A 13,972-nucleotide genomic window follows, 5' to 3' on the forward strand; every position below is an offset into this window, starting at 1 on the left:
ACATATATTTATCTACAGGTGAGGCCGGTTAGTTGATCCGCCACTTTCGGTCCGGTAGGAATAATCTCAGAAGCTGAAGGTGGACCTCGGGCCTCGCTGCATTGTTTGATACACCTTCATGTTGCTCTCAGTCACAATAGACTCTGCATTGAGCGCTATCATCAGGTCAAAATGTCCGTTTGTCCAAAGCATTAGTCTGTGTCCAACACCTGTAAAACGGACATTTCCAATTGGCCTGAACTGTACTTCTTGTTTAGCGCTAATCAGTTAAACTAAAAGTGTGGACGTGATACACATTTGACCTGCTGAGCATCGTCACCGTAAGTTAGAAGCAATATGTGTACTTACAGGACAAATTCCTTTTTATCTGCCCCTGTGAAAGATAGAATCCAAAGAAAAGATCAAATGAGGACTTGAAGTACTCGTTGATACTGAATCATAGACTCTTTCACTTTCTGCACTGCGTTGTTTTGAACGGACTAGACAGCAGAGATTAGAAGGCTGGCAGCTTTGAAACAGCCAGCAGATGGTGCGAGAAACTCACCGGGCTGCGTCTCTGAGACCAGCAAAAAGGAAGAGAGAACAGACCTGGGTCAGAGAGTGAGTGAATAATCAGTCAAATGGACACCAACTAAAACTGCACACATCGCACCTTTTTACTTGCACGGCAAAGTGACATCAAACGTTTGAGACTAAAACCAGCGACACACACGTTGAATGTAGCAGGTTGCTCGACAAACCAATGGGTTCGGTGCGTTGTGTGTGTGTGTGTGTGTGTGTGTGTGTGTTATGTTTACTGTGCATTATAAAGCTGTAGCTAAAAAAAGAAGAAACAAGGTTTTTTAAAGACCTGAATGAGACTGTGAGGGTGAGACACAAACACGCATGCAGAAGAAAAAAGGTGCGTAAGGGACGATTTATGGACGGGCCACAGTGAGTTCATGGGGATCCCTGTTGGTGGGAATGAATGAAATCAGAGGCTTACCGGACTTCTCTTCTACGAGACGAAAGCAGAGAGGAGAGAAGGGAAAAATCAAACACGGGGAGGTTGTAGGACAGAATTCAACAATACACCGTAGGGCAGCGTGTTCTTCCCTCAGCGGGCCGCGGTGTCGTTTCGGCAGCGCTCACCAGAGACGGAGAGAGCGCCAGGCCTCCCACGGAGGCCTTCAGCTCGTCCACAGACGGAGGGACGCACATGGCGGCGTCCGCCACCAGGGGCTTGATCTTGATTTTGAACTTCTTCTTGCTGTCCTCGTCGTCCTCGGACTCGCTGGAGGAGAAAAATTGCTTCCCTTTGGACGCCGGTGAACACGCGTCAAGGACAAAGTAGAAGGTCGTCAAACACGGAGGCTAATTACTGTCCTCAGCAATTAACGGGCACGTATTCTTTTAAATGTCTGGAAAAGGGGAGGGAGACGTCCCACTTTACAGCAACGCGTCTTAACTCGGTTGAATCATGGTGCTCGTGGGTAGTTTCCGCCGTAACGTCTTTCTATGAGTCAGTTTTTAAAACTAGCCGTGGACACCTGCAGGAGCAGCGAGTTAAAATACCGGTGAGCTGGAGGTCAGCAGCTAATGACAACTGTGGCTCAGTGTCAACCGGATAGCTAATCTGAATGTAATCTGTCCGTCCGGCTGCCCTCCTGCTCCTTTTTGCCTTTGCAGCTGCAGAGACGTACTCGTGGGATGTGGCGAGAGCGGGAGAGAGTATTGATTTGGCCTATTTAATGCGTAGAAGCACTCATCCAATGAGTCACTCGGCCAAACAGGTCAATAGTTTTGCAGGGGAACGCGGCCCCCGAGACTGAAAGGATATCATCGCCCTCTTCCCCGGGACGCAGGCTGAAGCCCTCCTCGTCCACGTCAGGAGAGGCCTGGAAGAGAGAGAGAGAGAGAGAGAGAGAGAGAGGGGGGGGAGAAAGGTGATAACCGTCCTTCCCAGTCTGTCACACACTGTAACAGAGGACTCGCTAAACTCTGCATAACCGAGGCGGGCTTCGGATTTCGCACACGTCTCGCCTGAGACGTTCAGCTTCCTGCCTGAAGCTCCTGCTGACTCACAGAATATGCGGCTATTGCTACTCGCACTGTTTACTCATTTTACACCTGGTGATGCGCGACACTGAGGGCCACAGCAGAGCAAAGGCATTTCATTATGGAAAAGCTGCAAAGTCACTGCTTTGGTCACGAGCAGTGAAAAGGAGAAAGAAGAGCAAGGCAAGAGTGTGCTTACATATCTGTCCCAGTCAATCTCCCCATAGAAACCATTCGGGGCCCCATTGGCCTTTTTCTAGCAAAGAAATGGAGAACAGACAGAATGATGAAAGGCAAACATAACATAAAGCCGACAACAACTAAAATCAGTCGAGGGTGTCCAAAGAATCACTTTATAACACCCGCGTATAATGATTTTCATATCTTTAGAACGAGAGCAGAGGAGTGACAACAGAGAGGAAACATTTTTTGGTGAAAATGTACAAATTCACATACATTTCCTTTCTTTCCGCTTGCAGCTCCTTCTTTGTCAGGTGAACTCCTGTTTGAACAACAAGAAAGAAGAAAGCAATTATATCACAACAGTAGGACAACGACGTAATATAGTACAAATATAATCACAGCAAAACAGGATAGCATATTTGACCACTTATCATATATCTCTAAATATCTGGCAGTTTTCTACTCGATGCCGTAGACATATTGTGGAAAGTGCCATGAGACTATTTGGCATTGTTACCCATCGCGCTCTTAATTCACTTTCTGGAACTGATGAGTTTTCAAGTTGTTTCAGAGTTGGCTTGTTGTTAAACTCTGCATGTTAATTATGCGCCTGAGCAAACTCACGTTGCATCTGTATCCTTGTCCCTCTTGCGTAAGCCGAGGGCTTTCCTGGTTCGTTTTTTCAGTCCTGGTGCAGAGGAAGGGAGAACAACGTCATGAAGAATCAATCCAATGCTTTAGAGCCTAATATAAAGTTAACTGTCATGTCGTTAAACTGCACTTAAAAGCAAACAACACAGAAGAGTAACGGACTGATGTGCAGTAACTTGAGGAGGAAACCGTCCAACAATAAGTTCATATTAATTACTCTAAAGATCCGGCACACAAACATCCAGCCATCTGGAGAACGTCTCCATGTGAAATGAAGGAGCGCAGATGCAAATCCCCTGATTAGTGCCCCCCCTCCTCCTCCCCCCGTGAAAACTCGAGCAAAAGCTGATCAATGTGTCCACTTCATCAGCAACATTCAGGGGAGAGTGGGAGAGATCCACTGTGGCAGCGGCGCTCAGCAGAATCAGGGTGCCAGGACCCCTCCAGCAGGGACGGCTACTCTTTGAGGGTTTTTGAGTTATTCTCTTACAGAATATGTTCCGGGAGGAGCACGTGTCCCTTCCAACAGCGCGCTGTGTAGCTCGTTTCAGATGTTACGATTGTTTTGTAGTGACTAATAACCAACACGATCCCTTAGACCCGGTAAAAACATCCCAGCACGACAAAAGGGGAGAAAGGAGGGGGGGTCTCAGACATTTCTTGGATTACAGCTGGAGAGAGACGAGTTAACACTGCAAAAGGTTTCAGGCAGCAGAGAACAATCGTTATGGATAGCGTGGAAATAAATCTTTTAGGATCGCGTTGAAGCTGTAGATTTCGGACATTTATAGAGAGTCGTGCTGCTAGTGTGGAGACTTAGAAAAGCTTAGTGAGGTAATTAACATTGACCATCCTCCGGCTTCCCTCCGGTTAAAGATGTAAAATCTTGTATTTAGCATGTAGCTGTATGATGTATGTCATGTAAAAGAAAGACAGATTAGCATATTAGTAAAACAAAACAAAAAAAGACAGCTGAAAGGCTTTTCTCTTTTTTTTGTGTTGGCTGTGTAACGTGTTTTTTTTTTCAGTGGCGGGTTTGCGTAACAGCGCTGTAGACGACGAGAGGGCACAGTTTTTTTTCACATCTACACAAGAGCAGCAGGGACACGTGATGGACAGCATGGACATTTTGTGCCGCTCGGCAGCTCAGTTTGTCTTATTCTCTATTCATTAAGTCTTTGTTGTTGTTTTTTAATATGTGAGCTGTTTAAAAAAATGTTTAAAAAAAAACAGGGACACGATTTACAGACATCTTGCATTGGTTGCACCTTGTTTCATATATTTCAATGGAATATTTGAAACAAACAGAATTTCTATTTTAGGCTGTTAAGTATTTTGAAAGCCTGGTGCTCAGCGGCCTCCACGGAGGACGGAGCTCTCCCGGGTACTGAAGGACACGTCGGAGCCTGTGATGTATTAGCATCGAGTTGGGCTGCTCAGTAGCACAGATTACGCCCGGTTCACAGCTCTTTAAGAGAGTAAAAACCAAGCCATACAATGCGTACTGACCGGGTTAAAGCGGGGGCCTGAGGAGAGCGTAATAACAGGATCATCGCTGTAAAGAGAGTTCAGTTTCTTCATGCTTCTTCTGAGAAACAAGGTGCTTGTGTACATTTCAGCTAAACCCTAGAACCCTATTAAAGAGGGCATATACTTCACATGCTGCATCGTTCTTTACCTTAGCAGTATCATTCCACTTTAAAAGCACATCCTCATGCTTTCAGATAAATGAAACAAATAAAACGCAGTTGTCATATTTGCAGGAAGCCATTTGTCTCTGTTCATTTCACTGGGGCATGAAATGAATTGAGACACTCTAGACACTGACTAAATGTTAAAATGTTTTGAGGGAAAGTCAACAAATGTAAGACGCAATATCTGGTCATAAGCAACCTTTTGAATCAGAATAATTTGCACTATGAATTATATCATTTTTATGACATGATGTAACCGCCCTTCCTTGATAGAAAAGTCTCACCTCAATTCTTTCAACCATATAAACCGTAAAACTGATGAGATATTTTCCTCCAGAGCTTTGAGCCGCTCTCGGTGGCCTTCATCGGTGAGCAGAGTTCAGAACTGAGCAAACCAGCAGATGAAAGCAACCATATGCAATCGAAAGCTGCAAAAGAAGTCTTCGCTGTTACTAAGATGAAAAAATGAACACTACATTTGAACTTTCTTACTGGTTTTCTGACAAGCTCGTTGAGGTCGTTCTTTCCAGCAGCTGACTCTCTGATGGTGGAGTTTCAAGCAAATAGCTGAACGAACCACCAGCAAGACGCTCACTGCTGGCACCGCTTCACTTTTTGTAAATTCCTGAGCTGTCACTTATCCACGCTGGAGGTCTGTTGTGTATAGGTGTGTCAATTCGATGCTCTGTCTGCCTGCTTAACAACACCGTGCATCAGTGGACAGTGGGACAGAGGACAAACAACCAAAGTGGGGACCAACTATTTCAGGAGATTTGCTCAGTATTGATACACGCTGCAAGCACTCCGGCCTCCAACTCTAACTTCACCTCCATGTCTAAAGGTACCTGTAAATACAGTATTTGCTGAACTGTTGATTTGACCTTCATTCTTGAAAATATGAAGAAAACGGTGTTATCGCTCGATAAGTAACCTTTTCTGATGGTTATAATATTATTAATATTCTACTGTGACTCCACCCCGTTTTATGATGTCTAGGTTCTCATTGGCTTTACAGGCCGCTTGGATGGTAAGTGTTGTCTTTAACAGATTGTCCCTGTCAAGAAGGTTTGATGTTTCGTGGAGTAGATTCCATACAGTCCTCGGATTAACTGCATCAAGAAGCTGCCTGCGAGAAGGGAAATCAATGGAACACTGTACACAACCTGCTCTGTTGTACGGTTGCTACCAGTGTTGTAAGGCTAAAATATGCAAAAAAATGACGATATGGACTGATATGGACCTCGGAGTCGATCTACAGTAGTATAAAATGACAGGTCAAAGAGAGGTCATCGTCATTATTTTGATGAGGGACTTAGATGCTCATTTCTAAGTAGTCTCCAGAAGAACTCCAGAAGACATATTCTGGAGACATTCCATTGAATTATTCTGTTGAAGCAAAAAGGTTGAAATTGCAGCACATGCTCTGCAGCCATGTTTGAGTCCAAATAAAAAGTACTGTGATGAGCCTGTGACATCTGCGCTGTTTTGCAGCCCACGAACTGACAATATCATGGTAGCTGACTGCGGGCCTTTTGCTAATAATAGCAGACTCCCATTACTACGTTGGCATAAATGGATGGTGAAGGCCCAGCAAACTGTCATGGAGGGTTAGCTCTATGATTCAGCTCCTCCATCATAATTACCATGTACTTTACCTCGTTTCTCCATCGTTAACTTTTGTACCGCATCCTTTACTTCAAAGTGTGCGACGCCAGCACCAAATAATGCATCGTTTAATCCTCACACGCAGAGGTTTAAAATGAGTGCAGATCCTTCTACTCCTGAAACAACAACTGAGTGTGTGACCACAGACAGAACTGTAACGTGCACACAGAGAAACGCAGACACATCTAAACACACAAACAACCAGACATTAGCAAGTGTGACTCCATTGCTGTTCCTTACAAATCACAGCTCACACAGCTTTGCACTCCTCTTGTATAGATGTTTCCCTCAATCTGTCACACACACACACACACACACACACACACGCTCACAGCGGCACTGTCACAGCGGCGACTGCGTGTTAAACTCATTGCAGCTCCTGACGTTACGACGGATCACATCACCAAATTCACTAGCTTGAATGGCCCGGCAGGACGCGAGAGGGCAGGGGGAGGACGCAGAGGGAGGGTAGGGGGTGAAATGAGGCAGGGGGAAGCAGGGCACAGATCATTTACCTTGCATCATGACTGCTGCTGTTCATCCTATGCGGCCCCTCCGTTGCGCAGGCGGTCAGGAGTGGAAAAATCCGTCCGGTCAAAGGATGCCTGGGCAGGGCATCGCTCGCTCCGCACAGCTCCTCCAGCGAGGCACGATGTTGACTCCCTCCACCCCCCGAGGGCCCAACTCTCAGACACCCTTCACGGGGAGGTGGGGTGATGGGGAGGATCTCCGAACCGGCAGCAGCGGAGGACACGGTCAGAAGAGACACCCGAGGAATATGCAGCAAATAGGGGAGTAGGAGGGGGATGGGGGGGACGGGGAGGGGGTCGGGGAGGGGGAAGGTCCTCTCTGTGTGCACGTTAGGCCCCGGCCGCCCGAGCGGCACCGACACACGCCATCTCTGAGAGGGGGGACGCTGAGGAAAGGCAAAGGAGAAAAAAGCAGAGCAGTGTAGCGCGAGCGAGAGAGAGAGGCAGCGAGAGACTTGGGAGAGAGAGGGAGGAGGGAGGAGGGAGGCTTGCTGATGTCACATCTGCACTAAACCAATCCCTGCAGCCATGGTCACGTGGCTGCTGTCCCCTGATAGCACCTCTCCGGCTTGCCTCGAGCAGACACTCTACAGCCATCTGCATGCATATTATACAAGGTTTCACATAATAAAAGGCACCTTTGAGGGGAAATTATTTTTGGTCTGAATCAGAGGCTGCCTACATTTTCAGAAGAAAAGAAATATCACTATATTTGAGGATTTTGGTACAATAATAAAAATGTAACTATTTCATTTCTATTTCTTTTTTTGTCTATAGAGATTTACAGGACAGGAAGGAGCAAAGACAAATGCACAGATTTAAAAAAATGCGACAAGAGCGTCACTCAGCCAGAGACACGCCGATAAACACAGGAGAGAAATAAGAGGTCAGGCACTGTAATGAAAGCCTTAAGTGTCCTTACGTTCTTTGTTGAAATAATGTATGGAATGAAAAAGATTTACTAAAAGAGGAAACATTAACCCATCAGCTTTTGGAACCATGTGATTTTTTTTGTGAGAGCGACAGATAAAAGCTGAAAAAAAGGGAGTTTAGCCAAATATATTCTGTGTGCTGGGAGACCGTGCAGCGCTATTTACACAAATATTCCACTAAAACGGGACCAATGGAAGGAGAAAATAAAAGCGCTGACATTTTTACTTTTTCTATTCTTGATGAGGGGTTTTGCTCTTAGACATGACAGGATGAATATGGATAAATTACTATGAGTAACAAAATAAAAGTAATTGTCAACATCATCAATGGAGTCCAGTCCAATTTAAATGCTAAATCAAGGAATTTAATTTGGATATTACATTTAATTAAACACATCCACAGTGCCGAAGCAGATTAGCTCGGATATTTTCTCAGTAAATAAACACTGGGGCTTTAAATGAAGATGAAATTAAATGTCGACAACATACTAATGGGAGAGAGCCAAATGGCCAAACGGGGTGAATAAATGAAGAATAGGGTTTGACAGTTGTGCCTCAGGTATGCCTGCAGGATACGAAAGGTCAGGATGAGCATTCGTTCCCTTATAGATGAGGAAAACCTAAAGACAGCAGAACATACTACTCTGCTCCATCAAAAGCTGGACTTTAGAACAACTAGTTGCCAATTGAATTATTTGTCATATTTCGAGAAGTCTTTTTTGAAGCTGCAGTTGGACAAAATGTATTTTTATAGCACTCTGGAAACTGAATAATATACATTGACTGCACACAAGTTGTCACACTGGAGCTTTGCCTGCTGCTGATATTTATTTGTGAAGTCTGTTAAGAGTCCACACTGTCAGCTGTAATCATGACAAATGCTCGCCGGAGGAGGGACCTCACGTGTTGTGCTAGAGGAAAGAACACGATTGGCAAAGGACAAACTAATCCTGATAGTGTTACGCTCTTGTGTTACAGTTTGGCTTCAGCCAAAGCAGGTTTGATTATTCTGCTGCCGGCTGGCGGCTCACAGCACAGCGACTCCCCCTCGCTGATAACGAAAGGACAGATTGGTCATCAGTGTTGTGGTGCAGTTCTAGAAGACAAACGCACAGAAACATGATGAACCTGCACGGCGGCGTTTTCTCTCCTTCTGCCCGTCGGTGGGGAGAGACTATTGGATGTCAGTGACGTGGGCTGAAATGGAAGAGAGTGTAATCAGACGCAGACGCACACACCGCGTGGGGCTACTCAATGCTAAGTGTGAGTTTCAGGGCTTTCTAGACAATCCAGCATCAAATCCAGACACCCGAAACAGAACCGAAACCCCTTCGTCTGCTCTCACCCCTTCTTTGGCTGACTATTCCAGGCATCCTGTAGTAACTGTTAATGAGCTTAATCGACCCACCACAAGCTGCTCCTGCGGGCTTTCCTTAACCAGCACCTTACATAAGACGCGACCAAGGGGTCGGAGGTCACGGAAATTGGGATTAGCAAGAGGCGAGCTGGACAGAGCCAAGCGCAAAGACCAAGAGCTGTGAGCCAAGGGATACTGGCAGTATTATTCACTACTGGGCCCTTTATGGGAGGAGGAATATTTTACTTTTTCATGCTGTATTATATTCAGATACATTGAATCCACAACAACAATAAAAACTGGGCTTGGCCGAGGCCCATAGTTAGTCAAAACAATTAGTCTGGTGACCCAGACTATTTTCATGATCATAAAAATATGTGAGAAACTGCTTGATAAAATAATTAAGAGGCATTAAAGTGATTCATTTTATGTTTGGGAGTTTTTGGTTGAGCGATCGTAGTCGTAATGTTAACAAATCAATCAGACAGATCTCACCCTCTGAGGCCAGAAAGAGTTCAAATGGCGTCAACTCAGAAACCTTCAACGTGTGGTCTTAAGACCGATCTCCAGTCCTACGACCTGGAAGAGGCCCACCTGAAGGGAGCAGTGATGGGATTACTATCAGCTACACCGGTTCACTCCGTGCGGCCATACTGCCACCTGCTGATTGGGCCTTTTTGCTGCTGTTATTTTTGCCTTTTTTTGCCAGCACACTAACATAATATAATAATGGAGATGTGGACACACGGCGTTGTGGCGCTGATGCCGTTCTAAAGGACATCCTTATCATTATATCTCACCGGTCACACCGCTGTTACTGGTTTTAAACGCGCCCACCTCGTGTCTGCCGCGCTTCCTTTGAACGCGTGCGCTGGAAGGCAGGTTTAAAGCCACAAAGCATCTTCTGTCGTTGCAGAGAAAGCCGAAGCCTCCCTGCAGGAGGATCAGCTGAAGAGGTCCGCTGCTCGCTGAATACACCGTGAACAAGTTGAAGAACGGAAACGTCTACAGAGGAATTCTCCTTCCACTTTATGTTTGATTTACAACATACGACAGAAAAGCATTTAATCAGACTGGTGACCGGTGAGAATTTCCTGAATTTGTAGAAATTAAAAATAGATCACACTGACATGAGTAGGATTATGAACAGTACGTTATATTTCATGTTTTCTTTTGCCTTTTTCTGATGAACTTAAACTCAGGACATTTTGAGTTTTAAGGGGTTATGAGGTTGCCTTTGCAAACAAAAGACAAACAGGGACAACACATCGGCCATTTCTCATAAACAAACTCCTAGACCGTCTCTTCTCTAAAAATCTATATGAGCACTGACTATGTGCTCAATGTGTGTGGCCCTGCGATGAGACGAGCTGAAAAGATGCCACCTCTCTTTGTCTGGTCGGACTCATCTGTGACATAAAACCAGTAAGAATGGTGTACTTCAAATGATATATTATATTCGATCGGTCTTTGGCTTATTGCTGTCTTATTGCATGAACCAGGCAAGCAGCAATAACTTTAAATGGACTGATGCCTTATTTGAGAGTAACTTGAGCTCCAGAAATCATAAAAAAAATCTCTACACAAGCAACAGGAACACAAAACATAAAGAAAATGAAACTGATAAATTTAATTATCCGTATAAAAGAAATTTTGCCAGACAAAAGTGTCTCTGTGCTGAAGGACGTTCCCCTCCGGCACTGGTGTTTATGGGGCGGATGACAAAGAGACAGTAAGTGTTCATGGAAGCCGTGCAGCGGCGTCCCGACTGGCTCGTGGAAGTCCGCTGACAACACAAACCGCCACTTAGACAAAGAAGCACTGATTCAAACTAATCAAAGAGATACATCAGGCAACACTCGCCATCGTGCTGTGAACATTTTAGCTGAGAAAGCTTTTCATGGATGGAGTAAGAGTTGGATCCTTCATGTGTTCTGCCCCTAGATGGCAGAATGGCACTATGCGCACACACAGACACACACTTACAGACCTATTGTAGGTGAACACAAAGCACCCGCATCAGTTGTATCCTTTCTTCCTACCAATGAACATCCTGTGGTGAAGAAAACAACAGTGAATAGGGTCATGTGCTTCTGATCAGGGAGGTGTGATGAATCAAGTCAAATATCATGAAACGCACGTATGTGTCGGCTTCGATGGCATCGTGGATCAGGAGGTGGCAGTGTTATACACCGGCGAATTAAGCAATTGTCTCCGGGCAGAAAAGGCTGAACACTGAGAAATGTGGTGAGGGAAGAAAAAAAAAAAAAAAAGGAAGAAAAAGAATGATGTAATCTTTAAAGGGACATTTCCGAAAATAAATACGGGAGCCGTCGATTCTAGTCTGCAGCAGAGCCGTAATGACGACCTACAAATACCAAATGAATGTTTATTTTTATTATAATAGTTAGAAATGCATCCCGGTTCCCCAGAGCCCAAAATGACGTCTTCACATTGCTTGTTTTGCACCTGCAGTGCAAAACTCAACCTCAAATTTAAAAACAGCATGAAGAAGGAGATCCTCACATTTCACAAGCTGATGTTCGGCATATCTGCCTCACAAATTACTTTCAAAATAGATGCTCATTGAACTCGGCAGTTTGCAGAGACTCTTGGAGTATAGAGAGTATTGTTTCAGCTCTTGAATAATTTGTGACCGAGGGTGTGTGTATCTATGACTTTAATGAGGAAATAAATGTTGCTGTAAGCAGGAATTCAATGCGCATTGAAGTCAATTGAGGGCAACGGGTGAACTATTAATTAAACATACATGAAATATACAGATATATTGGACTTCATGGAGGAGTCTCTAAACATACATCTGAGTTTTATGGAAGAACCTGCGGGCAAATTTGGATAATTTCCTGAAAAGAAAATGGGCCTAGTTTGGTTCAAATCGGCGGGCAAACAAACACCCTCAGATAAAAGAAATAGGATACATTTTTACATGAATTACATGTACATGTACATTTTCCAATGAACTTTAAGGATCATATATATTCATATAGCCAATTAAAAACGTATTTCACAAGGTCCTTAATATTCTAAAGATATTAATGCAAATTGTTCTATGATTTCATGAGCCTGATCCAAACATTGTGCAGTGTGTAAAAGCTGAGGCCTTGGATCTGCTTGTTTGCATATGACCTCAGCTCCAACGCCTTAGGCTAAACAGAAACACCATCCATTATGAGGAGCGGTAAACCAGCTCTCTCCCAAATTACAGTGACTCTGGGCTCCCATTTTACTGATTTAGCGGTTGTGTGGATCCCCATCTCATGTTACCTACTGTTGTGGAGGGATGTACTCACGCAGCCGATCCTCCCCTCACAGCACGGCTTGTGTTGGCCATTCACCAGGCATCAAGTTAACATTAAACATTATTCACCTACTCTGCAAAAGCACATTCCCCTCTTTAAAATCATACCGCCGCTAAATGACGCTGATCTAAATCGACCCGGCGTGACACACTGTTGCTTCAAGGAACGCAGCCACCGAGCTTCTCCGACCACATCCTCCGGCAAACGCCGGAGGAACATTTTACCACCCGGGCCAAGAGGGCACTGCACGAGGTTTTCATGAGAGCCGGGAACATTTCCTGAGACTGTGGCTGAAACCACCATCCGATCCCTTCCTGAAGCCTACGAGCGACCGGTCGCCGGTCCGGCCCGGGGAAATGATAACATCCTGGTTATAGAATTCACCCTGCTGGCACAGAACCCCCGTCTTTCCCCTCAGCCAAAGTCCAGGCGAACCCTCACAACATCGACCCGGCACCCCGAAGCTTCATTCCTCCACACCAGCCTCCTCGGAGACATCCGCCCTTTTTAATATTGCTCTTTGACCTCTTGGTCTAAAGATAAGTTAACCTCTACTACTGTGGCGCGAGGCCGCCGCCTTCTCCTGCACTCTCTGGTCGCACTGTTGTGTTAGCGGAAAACTAAGCAAACGTGGGGGTTTTTCCCCCCTTACTGAAAAGTTTGGTTTGGAACAGTAAAATGCAACGTGATCTCCAAAACCTGTTCGTAAAAATGTATACGAAAATCTTGAACATACAAATTCGTAACAATACATACGAACTGGCGGTGGTTAACCACGCCCCTTGAGTGAACAACATGGCGGACCATGTCGGATTCTTGAGTGAACGTCTCTCCGCCATGTCGGATTTTTTGAGGGGGTTAGGGTTAGTATTCTATTCTTACAAGTTAACATTGATTTCTCGTTAAAAATGCAATCATAACGCGTTTATTTTACATTGTTAGGCTTCACAAAGTGTGTTTACGGGGTGCAGGTCCCCGTCTTTGAATAGGGTGACGTCATCAGTTGCAGTCCGTATTTATTTCGTATGTATCACTACGAATTTGTATGTTCAAGATTTTCGTATACATTTTTACGAACAGGTTTTGGAGATCAGGCTGTAAAATGATATGAGGCGTCAGGACTTTAGAGGCGTTTAGAGAAAGTGTTATGAAAGGAAGTGTGGATAGCTGCTGTACCATCCCCCCCCCCCCCCCCCCCCCCCCCCCCTCTCTCTCTCTCTCTCTCCCACGTTCCTGCCAGCACAAGTCAAGGGATTTTCCTTCCCACCATCTCCGGGTGGAACACTATTTCCGGATTATGTCGTTCATTTACTTAGTTCGCAGAGGACTCGGGAATGAGAGGCCACGGAAAACTGAGTGTGGCAATGTGGCCGGAGCGGTAGCGGGGGGGAGGAGGAAGCCAGAGAGGTGTGTGTGTGTGTGTGTGTGTGTGTGTGTGTGTGTGTGTTTTTGTGTGTGCGTGAGAGATGGAGAGAGTGAAAGACGGAGCTGGAGAGAGCTGGGTCGTCACAGACGGGCACCAAGCGACGGCCCGTACTGAAATAGCACAAACAAGGATCCTCTGCGGGAAACATAAATTTGAACATGAGTGTAATCTAACCGA

General features: G+C 45.3%; 1 protein-coding gene across 3 annotated transcripts in view; it reads right to left on the reverse strand.

Annotated features, from left to right (window-relative positions):
- The window catches only part of LOC120816121 (SH3-containing GRB2-like protein 3-interacting protein 1), a 37,506-nt gene that overhangs the window by 7,950 nt on the left and 15,584 nt on the right, over positions 1 to 13,972 (reverse strand). The window contains exons 3-11 of one of the 3 annotated variants that reach the window (XM_078099172.1): positions 11,190 to 11,284; positions 11,040 to 11,102; positions 6,746 to 8,889; positions 2,845 to 2,908; positions 2,494 to 2,539; positions 2,237 to 2,293; positions 1,820 to 1,877; positions 1,132 to 1,307; positions 349 to 373 (exon numbers count right to left, since the gene is read on the reverse strand). In XM_078099172.1, the coding sequence (XP_077955298.1) occupies positions 349 to 373; positions 1,132 to 1,307; positions 1,820 to 1,877; positions 2,237 to 2,293; positions 2,494 to 2,539; positions 2,845 to 2,908; positions 6,746 to 6,755 (436 nt within the window). In that variant the 5' untranslated portion in view covers positions 6,756 to 8,889; positions 11,040 to 11,102; positions 11,190 to 11,284. Of the gene's footprint in view, positions 1 to 348; positions 374 to 1,131; positions 1,308 to 1,819; positions 1,878 to 2,236; positions 2,294 to 2,493; positions 2,540 to 2,844; positions 2,909 to 6,745; positions 8,890 to 11,039; positions 11,103 to 11,189; positions 11,285 to 13,972 lie in introns of those variants that run through there. The other 2 variants (XM_078099175.1, XM_078099173.1) reach the window with 2 other exon arrangements.

Source organism: Gasterosteus aculeatus, chromosome 3, assembly GCF_964276395.1.
Source record: "Gasterosteus aculeatus chromosome 3, fGasAcu3.hap1.1, whole genome shotgun sequence".
NCBI classification, from domain to species: domain Eukaryota; kingdom Metazoa; phylum Chordata; class Actinopteri; order Perciformes; family Gasterosteidae; genus Gasterosteus; species Gasterosteus aculeatus.